Below are 15,828 nucleotides of genomic sequence, written 5' to 3'. Positions count from 1 at the left end.
CTAGTGGCTTCTATATCTGACGCAATTCCCCTTTCATGACGTACTGCATATTGTCTTGTATGCCAACATGCGTTTTTAATTTTATTGCAAAAGCATCACATGTCAACAAAGTTTTGAGATTGGTTGAAGGGAAGCTTCTTGGATACTGCCCTGGCCTCCTATCTGGGATATGTATAAATAAGCAGTAGCATTGGAGCCCCTCTGTTAGCCCATAGGATCATCGGCTCAGATGAGTCGACCACTCACCAGTCTTACCGACCACGGCCGAGCGCGACCGAGGCTGTCCGACCACACACACTATGGCTCGAGGTAGAAGAAGAGGGAGAACAGAGCATACACACACAGTACAAGCACCAGGGTTGGCCGGAGCCCTGTATAGGTGATGGCAAAACTGAACTCTCTTTGTTGAGTTGCAGTGGCAAACTATATATACAACTCTATTCATCTAGTCCTAGTACAGCGCACATGCTGCAACAGTAACTAGATAACACAATAGGACTGACTTCTGCGTCTGTCCCTGCATGTGGCTACAGTGCGGCAGGTGAGCCGTTCAGCACCTGCCTCTACAGCGGCTACAGTACCACAGCAGGGGGCCTTTTCGGCGCCGTCTTCCCTTGCTGTGTGTTCACACAAGGAAACAGTAGATTAGATTATCTAACATTCTTCTCATAATTCTACTGCTATCCCTTGTACCCCTTCCATGCCGATCATCTCCTTCAGCTCCATGAGTCGAAGACTTTCGAGCGGCTTGGTGAGGACGTCCGCGAGTTGTCGACCAGTTTCGACGAACTCGATGACGATCTACCCTTCACCGACACAGTCCCTGAGGAAGTGGAACTTCACGTGCTCCAGTCGTGCAGAACCAGATTCTTCGCGAGGGCAATGACGGGCTGGTTGTCCACCATCAGTGCTGGTGGGTGAGATTCCGCACCGGTCAGCTCGCCCAACAGCTGGCACAACCACAACTTGGCACGCCATTGTGGCCGTCGCTACGTACTCTGCCTCGCACGTAGATAGCGCCACCACCTTCTGTTTCAGCGACAACCATGAAATTGGGGCCGACCCGAGGAAGACGAGCACGCCAGAGGTGCTCCGTCGTCCGTCGATATCCCCCGCCATGTCTGCATCGCTGAACACAATGAGCTGCAGCCTACCCCCACCAGTCTTTGGGAAGATGATCCCATAATCTACCGTCCCCTTGACGTAGCGCAGTAGCCGCTTCACCGTAGCCCAATGATCCTCTTTGGGTCCTCCATGAAGCGACTGACGTAGCTCATGGCGAACGCAATGTCCGGCCTTATGTGGACTAGGTAGCGTAGACCGTCGATGATGCTCCGGTAGAATATTGCATCCACCTTCGCCGTGGTGCTGGCCTTCGTCAACTTTAGCCGCTCATCCATCGGAGTCATGCATGGCTTGCACTCAGCCATGCCGCTCTGCTCCAACAGCTTGGAGGCATACGTGCTCTGACCGAGCATGAGTTCCTCCTTCCCCTGTCTCACCTCGATGCCGAGGTAGTAGGAGAGTGCGCTGAGATCATTCATTCGAAAACGAGCCGCCATCTCATGCTTGAAGCCGTTGATGTCCTCCGTGAGTGCGCCGGTGATGATCAAGTCGTCCATATACACACCAACGACGAGCTCATCCTTCCCCCATCGCCGCGTGTAGAGCGCATGCTCGGTTGTGCACCGCTAAAACCTAAGCTCGCCCAGTGTGGAGTCAAGCTTGGCGTTCTATGCTCATGGGGCCTGCCGCAGCCCGTAGAGCGCCTTGCGTAGTCGGAGCACCCTGTGCTCCTCTCCCTTGACGGTGAAACCTAGAGGTTGCCTAACGAAGACCGTCTCCACTAGCTTGCCATTGAGGAAGGCCAATTTAACGCCCAAGTGATGGACGCACTAGTCCTTTGCTGCTGCCAAAGCTAGTAGTAAATAGACTGACTCCATGCGTGCTACTAGCGCAAAGACTTCCTTGAAGTCTATGCCCTCTTGCTGAACAAAGCCTCGGGCGACGAGGCGCGCCTTGTGCTTGACGATGGTGCCGAGCTCATCCCGCTTGACCTTGTACACCCACTTTAGGCTGATCGGATGGTATCCTGGAGGTGGATCGATGAGCTGCCATGTCTTGTTTTCCTTGATCGCCTTCATCTCCTCGAGCATCGCCCGTCGTCAGTTTCCTTCCCGCTCGGCTAGCGTGAACATGGGTGGTTCCTCTACACCGACGAGCAGCAACTCTACGTCATTGAGCAGCCGACCAGCCATTCCTAAGGGCGCTGTGCTGCCGATGATGTTGTCCAGCCTGTGGAACCGCACCTCCTCACCTTTGTGGTAGGCGTCCACGAACTCAGTGATGTCACTTGGAGGTGAGGCAAACTCGATCAGCGTTGATGGAGTTCCCTATTCCACCAGAGTGCTTGGCACAACACCTAGAGTGCTCGACACCCTGGTTGCAGCACTACTTCTGGATAGCTCTTCACTACTCCTGTAGTGCTCGGCACCACTGTAGGAGTGCCCAGCCTCAGTCTTGGAGTGGTTGGCACCCACTGCAAGACCTCTTGGCTCTGCCATGGGAGTGCTCGGCACTCATCCTGGAGTGGTCGCCACCACTATAGAACCTTCCGGCGCCACTCCTGGCATGCTCGGCATCCCTCCCAAAGTGCTCGGCACTGCCCCAGGAGTGCTCGGCTCTGTCGCTGGAGTGCTCGGCACTCCTTCCAAAGTGCTCGGCACCTCTTCCCTAGCATCTCCACCACCATGGATGACTAGGTGCTCGACGACGAAGGTGCTAGTGAAGCCGCTAGCTTCCCCCATGCTCAGACTATTCTAGTCCCAAGCCGCCTTCTCGTCAAACACGACGTCACGTGAGACAAGCACCTTGTCTCCGCATGGGTCATAGAGCCGGTACACCTTGGTACCCTCCGCGTAGCCTAGGAACACCATCGGTGTGCTCCTGTCCTCTAGCTTGGTGAGGATCGGCTTCGTCTTCCTGACATGGCCAATGCAGCCGAATGTCTGGAGGAAGGACACGCTCAGCTTGCACCCATACCAAGCTTCGAACGACGTCTTGCCCACCAGGGCCTTGGTCGGAGCACGGTTAAGGATGAACACCGCCGTGGTCACTGCCTCACCCCAGAACCTTGCCGGCATGCCTTTGGCCTTCATCATGGATCGAGCCATGTCGACCACCGTCTGGTTTTGCCTCTCCACCATGCTATTCTGTTGTGACGAGTACGGCACGGTGTGGTGTCGCACCACACCCTGATCCGTGCAGTACATAGCGAACTCCACCGAAGTGAATTCGCCTCCGTGATCAGTCCTCAGCACATGGAGCTTCTTGCCGCTCTCGGCCTCCACACGCATCTTGAACTTCTTGATCACCGCCGCCGCTTCATCCTTGCTTGTCAGGAGTTGAAGCCACATGTAGCGACTGCAATCATCTATGACCAGGATGAAGTACCGCCAACCACCGTTTGTAGCTGGCATGATCGGCCCCGCAGAGGTTGCCATGGACGTGCTCGAGAGCGTCCTTCGCACGATACTTGGCCGCGTTTGGGAATGGTAGCCTCCTCTGCTTCTCGGCCAGGCAGCTATCACACAGCTCATCTCCGTGCTTGATGTGGGGTAGCCCTCAGACCATCTTCTCCAGCCGACCAAGCGCGTCGAAGCTGAGATATCTGAATCGGGCATGCCACATCTATGGTTCCTCGATACGCCTTGCCGCCAGGCACACTGGCTGCTCTACCTTTAGGTCAAGCAGGTACAACCAGTTTAGGGACCTCTTCACCTTGGCAAGAAGTTGCTGCTCCCTGTCTCTGATCCTAAGGACTCCATCCTTGATCAGCATCTCGCTACCGCGCTCATGTAGCTGACCAATGCTGATGATGCTGGAACATAGCTATGGGATATAATATACATCCGTTAGCGCACGGTGCTCCCCATTCTAGCACCTAAAGATGATGGTGCCACGCCCTTGGATAGCCACCATTGAGCCGTCACCAAACTTCACTGTACCGGTAACATGGTCACCGAGCTCGGAGAAGGATGCCTTGGAGCCCGTCATGTGGTTGCTGGCACCAGAGTCCAGATACCACCGCTACTCCTGGTCGGCGTCCACACGTCCGAGGTGGACTTGGGCACACGGTTCGTCGAGGTTGACAGCCTTTAGGGCCTTCCTAGGTCCTTCCACCGTCGTCACCTCTTCCTTCTCCTCGGCCTCGATGTCATACAGTGCATAGAACGTCACCATCAGGATAGTGGCCTCATCATCATCATCAGCTTGCGCCAGATGAGCTTCAGTTTTTTTCTCCTGCTTGCGATTTGGGCACTCTCGTGCCCAATGGCCCATCTTCCCACAGCGCCAGTAGGCGTTGGGGTCGACCTGCTTCTTCTTCTCCGAAGAACCCTTGCCGCGATGCTTGCCATCGCCACCGCGGCTAGAGGAGGCTGCCTTCCTGGAGTTCCTCCGAGCAGCCCACTCCTCTTCTGTTAGCAGCAGTTTACCGCAGTCCTTCGTTGCTGTCGCCTGCTCTAGGCGCTCGTCCACCACCCGCAGACGGCCTATCACATCCTCAATGGTGAGGGTGGACAAGCCCAGCATCGTCTCTATGAAGAGAGCGATCTGGATGTACTTTGCCGGCACGGAGTGGAGGTACTTGGAGGCCGCCTCCTCTTCGTCGATGGTGACACCGTGACTCTTCAGCTTGCTGATGAGCGTCTATAGGCGGAGGGAGAAATCTTCCACCGTTTCACCATTCTTGAACTTGAGGTTGGCGTACTCCTGCTTCAGAAGCTGGGTCGTCGCCTTCTTTGCGCGGTCGGAACCGACGCGCATTGCCGCAATAGCCTCCCACGCCTCCTTAGCAGAGTTCTTCACTCCCAACGGCTCCCTGTACTCCGCCGGTACAGCAGCGAGGATAGCCTCCAATGCTGACATGTCATCTTCCTCATTGTCGGTGCCCTTGTCAACATCATTCTAGAGCCGTCGGGCTCTAAGCTTGATCTTCATGGTCACCGACCACTCTCCATAGTTGGTGCGAGTCAACGTCAGCCAACTGGTGCCGCTGACCTCCCGCTAAGTGCGAACAACGACCTCTGGTCATGGCTGGGTAGCCATAGCAGTGCCACTGATGTCGCTCATTTCCGAACCGCCCGTCATCGCTAGCGGTTAGTCTGGCGACGACGCTTGTACGGCTCCGATACTACTTATTAGCCTATAGGATCACCGGCTCAGGTGAGTCGACTACTCACCAGTGTTGCCGAGCACGGCCGAGCACGACCGAGGCTTTCCGACCACACACACTATGACTCGAGGTAGAAGAAGAGAGAGAACATAGCATACACACACAGTACAAGCACCAACATTGGCCGGAGCCCTATATAGGTGATGATAAAACTGAACTCTCTTTGTTGACTTACAATGGCAAACTATATATACAACTCTATCCATCTAGTTCTACTACAACGCACATACTGCAACAGTAACTAGATAACACAGCAGGACCGACTTCTGCGCCAATCCCTACATGAGGCTACAGTGCGGCAGGTGAGCCGTTCGGCGCCTACCTCTACAACGGCTACGGTACCACAACAGGGGGCATTTTCGACGCCACCTTTCCTTGCTATGTGTTCACACAAGAAAACAGTAGATTAAATTATCTAACACCCTCCACTCCTACCATTGATTTGAGATTTGAAGCTCCCAGTTCTTGTTGGCGTTGCTGTAATTTGTAAATTAAGCAGCACACACATGGAGGTGCAGGAAGGAAGGAAAGGGATACCCTCGTTGCTCTCCTCGCAGGGGGAGTGCGTTGCATCGAACATTACGCAGGTGACTGTATTCCCTTTCTTTGTGTTGCATCATTCTTCCTAGGAATACATGAGAGTGTTGTGAAGTCTGCTATTTTTGCTGTTGATGCTTGTTGCGAACCTGCAATCAGTTATGATTAAATTCTCTGCCTTTCAGCTGATTGGTTGGACGCCGCTGATAGAGCTGAAAAATGTTGCCAAGAAGGATGGCATAGACGCTCGCCTGATTGGGAAGATAAAGCCGTACCAGCCCGTTTCTTCTGTCAAGGATCGAAGCAAGGTAATAAATAGCGTATAGCGGGTTGGTAGCGGATTAACGTCGAAGTAGTGGATTGCGAATAGCGGGCGATATTGCGGACGATAAGTTCCAATAGTGGCATCTGATAATCCCACATAAGTTTAAGTACATATATCATGAATAATGAGTATAAATAGACATTTAATTACACTCAAAGAACGCCTAAATCTGGACCTAGAGGCTACAGCCGATGCGTGAGTGTGTTTGAGTTGGGGGTGTGAGTCGTAGTGGGCTGGGCTGATTAGGGTTATTTGTTTTCATGCTATTGCAGCCCCGCTATTCAGAATTGCGGCCGCAAAGTTCCAGGCTGCAAAGTTCAGAGCGCTACCTCATAACAGGCCGCTGCCGCAATTGCAGCTGCTACCGCCGCTATTTATTATGTTGGATCGAAGTGCTCTCAGGTGATTGCTCTACTTTTTGAGGTGACATAACATATTGTTCACTTCACGCAGTAATTCAGATACGAAATGGTGAAGCTATCTTAGCATAGAAGTGCTAGTATGTTATAGCACTCTTGTGAACTGTGATCACAAGGTTCTAGCTAGCATTTGTCTCATTGATATGACATATGGTCTTCAATTCTTCATTGTGAGCAAGGGCTGTTAATTTAAATATAGTTCAATTAGCATAAGAAATGCTGATCATATGAAATGACTGGTAATGGCACATGACTCACTTAACTTGCACACATGAGGCTTGGTTCCTTCTTTAATGTAGATTTTTTTCTTTGAAATATCATACAACTGTTTGTGATACAACTAAAACCGTTAAATTGTTTTCCTACCAATTTCGTAATTCTGAATTTGCAGATTGATTGAAGATGCGGAGGAGAAAAGCCTGATCTCACCTGGCATAACAACACTAGTGGCACTCACGAGTGGTAATCTTGGTATTGGTCTGGCATTTGTTGCGGCTCAGAAAGGCTACAGATTCCTTGCTGTCATGCCAGCAAAAATTGCAATAGATAAGCAGATACTGTTGAGATACTTGGGCGTTGAAGTGATATTAGTTGGTAAGAAGCTATACACCATGTCCAAACGTCCATTATACCAGTTAAGTTTCTCTGATGGGAACCTACTCTTGCAGATGCTACAATTAATGGATTCAAGGGGCTACTTGATAGAGTAGAACAGCTTAAGAACGAAATGGAAAATGTTTATGTTATAGACCAGTTCACTAATCCTGCAAATCCCGATACACACTTCAGATGGACTGGTAACGTGATCTCTTCAATGTAAATTGGATGTGGTAGTAGTATCGTTGGAACTATGTGTTAGATGCTTGATTCTTCCTGGAGCTCTTACAGTATTTTGTCCCACAGTCTTGCATCCTAGAGTTGCACCATGAAAACATGAGTATTTTGTCCCATAGTCAGTTGCATCTTAGAGTTACTCCATGCAAACATGAACTAGGCGCTACAAACTTCTGGAATAAAGCATTCTGCACAACTAACTCTTTCATGGAGTCAAGGCCGTGCTGACTTTTACATGAATACAGAACACACATTTGCCTGAAAGTGTCTACGAAGGACTATGTTTTCTTGATAATGGAAGACTTGGCTCCCAGCCTCTCACTAATAAGAAGCACACAGCCTAAAAAATAAAAAAGACCACACTCACTCTTGTGGCTATCAATCCATAGACTCGATCACTACCCAAGTGTCTAGAAAAAATAGTCCATGGCCTCGTGAAGCCTCAACAACTAAAACTCGTAAAGTTTAGGTTTCGAAGGAGCCACCCATGTACAGAGCCAATGGATAACCACAACGATAACCAACAAAGAAAAAGTTTTTTCTTTTCAAAAACCAAAACATTCATGTTTAACCAACCAAATGGACTAACATATAGTTGTGGCACCTTGCAACATTAGTAGTTTCACATCTTTGGCTAAACCCATTAACCAGCTACTGAACATATGCAATATTCTAGTGTTATGAAAAGGTTACGGATAGATAGATTAGCAAAGAGACCACAGACAGCCACCCTTTCTCAGAGACTATCTTAGGATTTCTTCTTGCTTGCTTCTAATTGATACATGATGGTCGCTTTTTTAGGGACAACTTACTTCACCCCTAAGTAATATCCTAACTGAATCACTCTATCTTATTCCTTTCCTAACAAATCAAATCAATCTAATCTAATCTAATCAGATTCGGTACTGTTCGCTTGGCACTGTTCATGCGCTACAATGCCGTGTGGGCCCCCTGGGCCAGCTCCACCTGCCATAACAGCTAGAAGGTTTTGTTAGTCCCAAAGCCATTTGACTCGACTTTCAAAGAACAAGTGTCTTGTCTCATTTTTTGTGCTTGTCTTTTGTCAAAATATATATAACTCTCTTCATTGGTACCACCTTAAAACCTAAAATTTTAGTGGTGCTAGGGATGCTAAAGGAAGTCCTTTTCCAATCCTTTTGTTTATCCATTGCTAATCTTGTAGCATCATAATCCACAAAGCACCAACTTTTGACTAGGAACGAACCTCAGTAAATTATTACTCTATTCCTGAGACTTCTTTTCTATCCTAAAATTTGTTTATAGGACCTGAGATATGGAACGATACAAAAGGCAAAGTGGACATATTTGTTGCTGCAACAGGTTCAGGAGGGACATTGACAGGCACTGGGAGGTATCTGAAGATGATGAATCCATCTGTAAAGCTAATCTGCGTTGAACCATCTGAAAGTGCAGTAATTTCAGGTAAGACATGTGGCTACTATATGTAAGAAAAGGGCCTTGCTGCGGTACCTCCAAATAACTATGAACCATTCATTTAATGAGATCGGATGATTATGATCATCTATTATTTCTTAGGAGGTAATAGTTGAAATATATATTTATTTAATTTTTAATTTGGTAAGATCGGATAAATGAGGAAAATTTTAGGTATAAAAAACTTTCTTCCAGATCTAATTGATTTATGCGTGATCTATTTGAATAGCAATTTGATTAGCACGTAGCTTTTCACTTACCTGTACGTGACAGCTACAAGTTGTAACGTGTGTGGTTCCCAGCATTCATTAGCATACGTGTAACATGTTTTAAATTAATTGATTAGCATAAACTGCCATAATAATTGATGTATGTAGTATAATTTGATTAGCATATAATTTTTCATAGACGTACGCACTAACTGCATAACATGTGACCACTATGTATGTCAATCTTCCACCGATGTATGTTCGTCATAGTTTGCCTTGCTTAGTGCTCGGGATCTTTATGTTTGTGTATTATTTGACCTGCAGGTGGTGAGCCAGCGTATCATCAAATACAAGGGATAGGGCCTAGTTTTGTCCCAGAAATACTAGGCACATTACAAATAGATGAAATCATAACAGTAACTTCCCAAGAAGCCATGGAAATGGCAAGAAGGTTGGCAAGGGAAGAAGGATTACTCGTTGGCATATCTTCAGGGGCAAATGCAGCTGCTTGCTTAAAGGCACGCTCTTACTTTTTGTGTAAATTCTACAGTAATCTATTCCTTATTGTTCCATGGTCATATGATTGTGTACTACCTAGCTTGCAGGTTGCGGCAAGAGAGGAGAACAAGGGAAAGATGATTGTGACGATGTTTTCCAGTGGTGGGGAGAGGTACTTGAACTCAGAACTCTTTGCTCAGGTGAAGGAGGAATGCGTCAACATCAACATGGCCTTCTAAATTAAATGTTCAGTTTCAGGCAATGCTGCCCTACGGTCTACCTTGCAGGATTTCATTTTATTGTAGTTGTAAGGAGTGCCTTTGTATGTTAAATAAAACCAGGCAATGTATCTTTTCCCTTTTATCAAGAAAGCAAATGTTGTGATTAGTTCCACTGCAGAAGCATGAACGACTCTGGCTGTATTTATCCTACGTCAACATCTTATAGTTTTTCATTACATAGAGTCAGAGAATCTAGCCCAGTATGTCCTCATTGATTGCCTAGAGTGAATCTAGCCCGTGACAAGATACGTGAGCGAGTGTGCTACTCTGTCGCTGGAAGTTGGCAACACTTGTATTAATAGATAGAGAAGCACAGAGAGGATTATTCAGGAAATAGGAATCTACTCCTATTACATTAATCATTCGTTGCTAAACCTATTTCCTATATACCTGCCTCCGGTGCTCTTCCAATCCCCTTCCTTGTGTTCTACTCCTTCCGTCACAAATTATAAGTCATTCTAATTTTCTTAGAGAGTCAGAATATCTCAAGTTTGACCAAATTTATATGATAAAATAATAACATTTATGATACAAATAAATATCATTAGATTCATCATTAATTATATTTTCATAGTATACCTATTTGATATCATAAATATTTATAATTCTCTCTATAATTTTAGTCAATCTTGAAATATTTTGACTTCAAAAAAGTTAGAATGAGTTATAATTTGTAATGGAGGGAAGCTAACATATGGTATCAAAGACTAGATCACATATTCCATTGGTTGATCTGGTTCTCAGATCGGGTTGGTAGAGTTTTGATCGAATCAGTGAGCTGTTGTGTCGATCTGAACTCTTGTATTTCCCCTGGACCGTTTTGTTAATGATTCACCGATCCTAGGTCACGTTCCACCACTTCATCACTAGGACACTACGTGTGTCCTCCTGTGAGTTGGCCACGTGTCAGCATCTAGCGCTGCCATGTGCACACTAACGAACATCGGGTTCGTGCAGATTTATTATTATATATCCATATCCGAACACACGAAGGAGCCTCTTGGGGAAACTCCTTCACGGTCGCAGCCACGGCGAGGAAGAGCGGCAATGAGTGTGATGCCTCGCGCGCAGGCCCCTACGGGCATCACACTCTCTGGCTCGACCTAGGGCATCGGGCGGCGCTAGGAGGGCACCGGACGGCCCTTGGATCCACCGCCTCTTGATCCTCCAGCTCTAGTTAGCTCCCATTGGCGGTTAGTAAGACAGCACGTGCAGATATTTGGATAGTAGGTCGGTTGGTAAGTTAGTTGGAGGCTCCCAAGTCTATGACAATGGGCCCATGAATCCATCGGTATTAAATCTTGTCCGTTGATCAAACCGACTTGAATGGATGCTTGTCATTGGCTCTGGAGCAGCTCCCATGGATTGGTGACGTGGCAGAGCCACTTGGGGAGCCGGGCAGCACCCATGTGGGGCCAGGAGGCACTGCCAAGTGGGCACACGGCCTCCTATCACGTCCACTTGTTCCATGTGTCCATATTTATCACATTTTTGCATATTTTTGCTATATTTTCCTGCATATAAATAATTCTACAAGCATAAGTGGAACTAGGTGAATTATAAACATAATTCTTCACATGTGATGATGATTTACCTCACTTTTTCATGCTTTCGGGTGAAATGTTGATAGTCAAAACAGGTGTTAGTGACCGTCAACAAGCTTCCCCCAAACTGCCCCTTTGCTGTCCTCAGCAAAGATGCGGGTTTAACATGAAATAGGTGTTGGATCAGGAGTTACTACTATGTAACGCCCTGTAGAAACTTATTTACAAACAAATACTATCTCTTGAGTTGAACATGTTAGCACTTAGAAATTCACCATCAGTCTTAGCAATGTGGGACTTAATTCATCAAGATGTACAATGCTTGTTTTGGTCTTTTCTTCATATGACAAAGTGAAAGTAAATTTGTTCACAAATCTAACATATCTCTCTTGAAACTACAAGAGAGATATATAAGATTTGTGAACAATGTTAGAACGACCTAGTCGGATGAACAGATGATCAAACAACCAAAATAAACTTTATAGATCTCGAAAAGTTATGAAACTTTGTAATTGGCAACTTTTTGATTTGAAATCATCTTGTTATGCAAAACTGTGTTTGAATTTCAAAATTTTAAAATTCGAACTTTTCAAACGACCTCGGATGGAAAAACAACCAAAATAAACTCTGTAGATCTCAAAAAGTTATGAAACATTGTAGTTGGTAACTTTTTGATTTGAAATCATCTTGTCATGCAAAACTGCGTTTGAATTTCAAAATTTTGAAATTCAAATTTTGTAAACGACCTCGGATGGAAAAACTTCCTAAACTAAAAGTGTAGATCTCAAAAAGTTATGAAACTTTGTAGTTTATAACTTTTTTATTTGAATTCGTTTAGGGCCTCAAACAAGCAATTTACACTCGATTTAGTATAATACGTGGGGAACCAAAACGGAATTTAGACATAAGTGGTAGTGTGGTGCAGTGATTAGAGGAGGAGACGCGTGAAGGAGAGGTCACCGGTTCGAATCCCGTCGGCCTCGTAGCCGCGAATTTTATGTGAAAAATGCTGGAGATGGACGGGCGCTGGTCGGTGGGGGCCTCCACCGATTAAAAAAAATCTCATTTTTAATGGTTTTTTTCGGTTCCAACTTTGCCGAGTGTTCGGCACTCAGCAAAGGCTTTGCCGAGTACCTGATAAAAGACACTCGACAAAGACGCATTTGCCGATCCATTTTTTACCGAGTGGTCTTTACCAAGTGCAGCACTCGGCAAAGCCTTTGCCGAGTATAAATTGGGCTTTGCCGAGTGCCCCTGGCACTTGCAAAACCACTGAGTCCGGTAGTGCACGCGGCCTGAGTCAGGGTGACCCACTGTCGCCGCTCCTCTTCGTCATCGTCATGGAGGTGCTCAACGCCCTCACCGACGAGGCTGATCGTCGGCTCGTGCTTTCGCCACTGCCGGGCGACGCAATAAAATATCGTGCATCTGTCTACGCTGATGACCTTGTCATCTTCCTCGCGCCGACAGCCAACGACTTCACCTGCATTAGAAACATCCTTGAGCTTTTCGCTGGTGCGCGCTTCGGGCCTGTCTACTAACCTCGACAAGTGCACGATCACCCCTATACGCTGCTCGGCTGATGACATCCAAGCCGTGCAGGACGTGTTCCGCTGCCGCGTCCAGGACTTCCCCACCAGATACCTGGGCACGCCGCTCTCTATTTCCAGACTAAGTCGCGCGGATGAGCTGGTGCTCGTCGACGCCGTCGCCGTCCGCATCCCGACATGGAAGGCTAGCCTCCTGACGACTGCGGAGCGTGCGACGCTGACATAAACAACTCTGTCCGCGATCCCTGTGCACATCTCCATTTGCTGCAGCCTTTCTCCTTGGGCAATACGGGAAATCGACAAGCGGAGACGCGCCTTCCTCTAGGCGGGATCTGAATCAGTCGCCGGCGGGAGGTGCAAGGTCGCCTGGCCCGTTGTGTGCTCGCCACGGGAGCATGGCGGCCTGGGGTTGCCGGACCATAGCGTGCTCGGCTTCGCTCTACGCCTACGATGGGAATGGATTCGTCGGACACAGCCTGACACTGTCTGGGAGCACCTGCCCTCCAGGCCGGAGCGCGCTATCGACCAGATGTTCAGGGCCTCGGTCACCGTTCAGGTGGGTGACGGCGCCGCCGCGCGGTTCTGGATGGATTCGTGGCTGCCGGCAGGGGCCATCTGAGACTTCGCGCCGAACCTCTTCCTGGCAGTCGAATGTCGCCGGCGGAGGAGAACGGTCAAGGACGCTCTCGCTAACTGGCAGTGGGCCAGAGACATTACTGGCACGCCAACGGCGATTGTCCTCTGCGAGTACGTCGCCGTCTGGGACATGGTCGAGTCGATTGTGCTCACGCCGCATACCTCCGACCGCTTCATCTGGAGGTGGATGGCGACTGGCAATTACACTGCCTCATCGGCTTATAGAGCCTTCTTCACCAGAATGACCTCACTGGTGGGCGCCAAGCAAGTCTGGAGAGCTGCTACCCCACCCAAGGTCAAGTTCTTCTGGCTAGCGCTGCACGGTAGACTTTGTACGCCCGAACGTCGGCAGCGCCATGGACTGCAGCAGGAGGCTACCTGCACCCTCTGCGATCAGCACCACGAAATATTGGACCACCTGTTGGCCTCGTGCACCTACACGTGTGAGGTCAGGCACCTGTTGGCAATGACAGGTTTGCAGCGCTTCGGGCCTAGCCACGATGCGCGCTTGGCCGATTGGTGGCAGCAGACAAGAGCGGACGTCCCAAGGAGCCTCAGGCGAGGGTTCGATTCGCTTGTCCTTCTAGTCTCCTGGATCCTATGGAAGGAGCGCAACAGGCGGACGTTCCACAACGTCACGAAGTCCCCGGCTCAGGTCTTCTCCTTGATCTGTGATGAGGCCGACTCCTGGATTGCAGCTGGGTACCGGAGCCTGGCCGCGCTGTTCGCCGCGGTGAACTAGGACCTCAGCCAGTTCTTGCTTCCTCTTCCCTCGTCGCAAAATTTGGTTTCTTAGTTAGTACGCCCTTTTAGCTCCACCATTTGAGCCGGTGATCTTTGTAAGTGTGTGCCTGTGCAGCGCCCTCGGCACCTTGCCGTTGTTCGCCACAAGGCTGTCTGTGTACCAACTCTAACCTCTCTTAATGAAGCACGTGCCAAGCACGCTTTCGAAAAAAGATAGAAAAAAAAATGTGCACTTCACTAGCTACTTCAACACCACCAACTCTCCATCCACCCCATTTGCTGACACGGGAAGCCTTTCCCTAGAGGAGGACCTCAGGAACGGCTAGTCCACAATTCATTTTTTTTAACACAACAATGTACTTTCTAAACTCAAATCAATCATAGCCGTTCAATACAGTAGATAAACCCAGTAGAATCCAGCACAACGTCATCAAATAACTGGACAATGAAGAGGGTGGGGAACACACTTGATGACGATGTTGGTTGATATGGTGCCATATGACTCGTGGATGACTGTTCCCTCTACCCGAGGTTCAGGAACTTGGGGAATTCCGATGGAAGGAAGTGTCCGAAGTACATCAGTTTTGTCTTGACCAGGTCAGCATCAGCAGTAGAAAGATCATCCTTGGATTTGACGTATCTAACAACTGATCCCTTCACTTTCTTGTCAGTCAAGTCAATGGCAGCTTGCGAGATGTTGCAAACCGGCCAATCAAACAATACGACATGCACAACATTGGGCATATCCAAACTCAGCAGCGGGATCATCATAACCTTGTGTGGGAGACACACATGGTTGTTTGCAGCCCAGAGTTGATTTGAAGTGACCACAGCATCCTCGACCCAGTCCCACTGTGTGCTGTCAGCATTCTGTGTTGTCACCAATGTCCTCAAGGTCACAGTGAAACCAATCCCAGGCGCCATGTTGCCAAAAACCCTTTCCATCATGGCGTCCAACATCAACAAATACCAAACGGTGGCCACCTTCAGTGACACACAAGCTGCGGTACAAATCCTTGCATGCTAGGTGAATATGATCGCGGAGGAAGCTATCCTTTGGAAAACGGACGTAGTAGACCTTGGGGCTGTCTCCACAGATGCCATCACAGAACAAGATGCCATGATGGTAGTCAACCCAGCACAAGTAGTTCTTGAAGGTAACAACCTCATTTTTTTTTAAAGAAAAGGAGGGGCAAGGAGCCCCTACTGGAAATATATTAAAAGGCGAACAACACAAAAAGAAGTACCGAGTTACAAAACAAGGCTAAACAAGCTAAACAAACTAGCTGAGAGTACCCAAGGGGACTAGGAAAGGAAAGAAAAAAAAGGAACAGGGAGAACACTAGAGGCCTCCAGATTAGTGAAATTGGCTTATCCATTCCTGAATTCTTGGGAAGTATTTCTTTTTTGCTCTGCATAGCATCAGTTCAAATTCGTTTCTAAAGCTGTGTCACACCCAATTTTAAGGATAAAATGGGATGCAAAATCTTATGTGCACCCAGAGATCAGTCACACACATAAGTCGACAAATTATGAATAGTATCATCACAAGTGTTTATT

The 15,828-nt window shown here is 48.2% G+C and overlaps 4 protein-coding genes across 4 annotated transcripts; 3 read left to right on the top strand and 1 right to left on the bottom strand.

Moving 5' to 3' along the window:
* Positions 1-1,220: 1,220 nt before the first annotated feature.
* Positions 1,221-1,622, bottom strand: LOC136465424 (uncharacterized mitochondrial protein AtMg00810-like). Its single transcript, XM_066464165.1, has one exon. The coding sequence runs from the start codon at positions 1,620-1,622 to the stop codon at positions 1,221-1,223; it is 402 nt and encodes a 133-aa protein (XP_066320262.1).
* A 4,120-nt stretch (positions 1,623-5,742) lies between these two features.
* LOC136463104 (cysteine synthase-like) lies at positions 5,743-9,752 on the top strand. Its single transcript, XM_066462136.1, has 7 exons — positions 5,743-5,823; positions 5,959-6,083; positions 6,906-7,111; positions 7,186-7,314; positions 8,636-8,794; positions 9,340-9,533; positions 9,621-9,752. Exons 1-7 carry the CDS (start codon positions 5,743-5,745, stop codon positions 9,750-9,752), a joined length of 1,026 nt encoding a protein of 341 aa, XP_066318233.1.
* A 2,926-nt stretch (positions 9,753-12,678) lies between these two features.
* On the top strand, positions 12,679-13,507 carry LOC136465423 (uncharacterized). The gene is made up of 3 exons (XM_066464163.1): positions 12,679-12,870; positions 12,941-13,072; positions 13,214-13,507. The coding sequence occupies exons 1-3, from the start codon at positions 12,679-12,681 to the stop codon at positions 13,505-13,507; spliced, it is 618 nt and encodes a 205-aa protein (XP_066320260.1).
* Positions 13,508-13,654: 147 nt separating this feature from the next.
* Positions 13,655-14,266, top strand: LOC136465422 (uncharacterized). The gene has a single exon (XM_066464162.1). It carries the CDS (start codon positions 13,655-13,657, stop codon positions 14,264-14,266), a length of 612 nt encoding a protein of 203 aa, XP_066320259.1.
* Positions 14,267-15,828: the final 1,562 nt, after the last annotated feature.

Source organism: Miscanthus floridulus, chromosome 7, assembly GCF_019320115.1.
Source record: "Miscanthus floridulus cultivar M001 chromosome 7, ASM1932011v1, whole genome shotgun sequence".
Lineage (NCBI taxonomy): Eukaryota > Viridiplantae > Streptophyta > Magnoliopsida > Poales > Poaceae > Miscanthus > Miscanthus floridulus.
The sequence above is the reverse complement of the archived record's forward strand: the minus strand, read 5'-3'. Positions and strand labels throughout refer to the sequence as shown.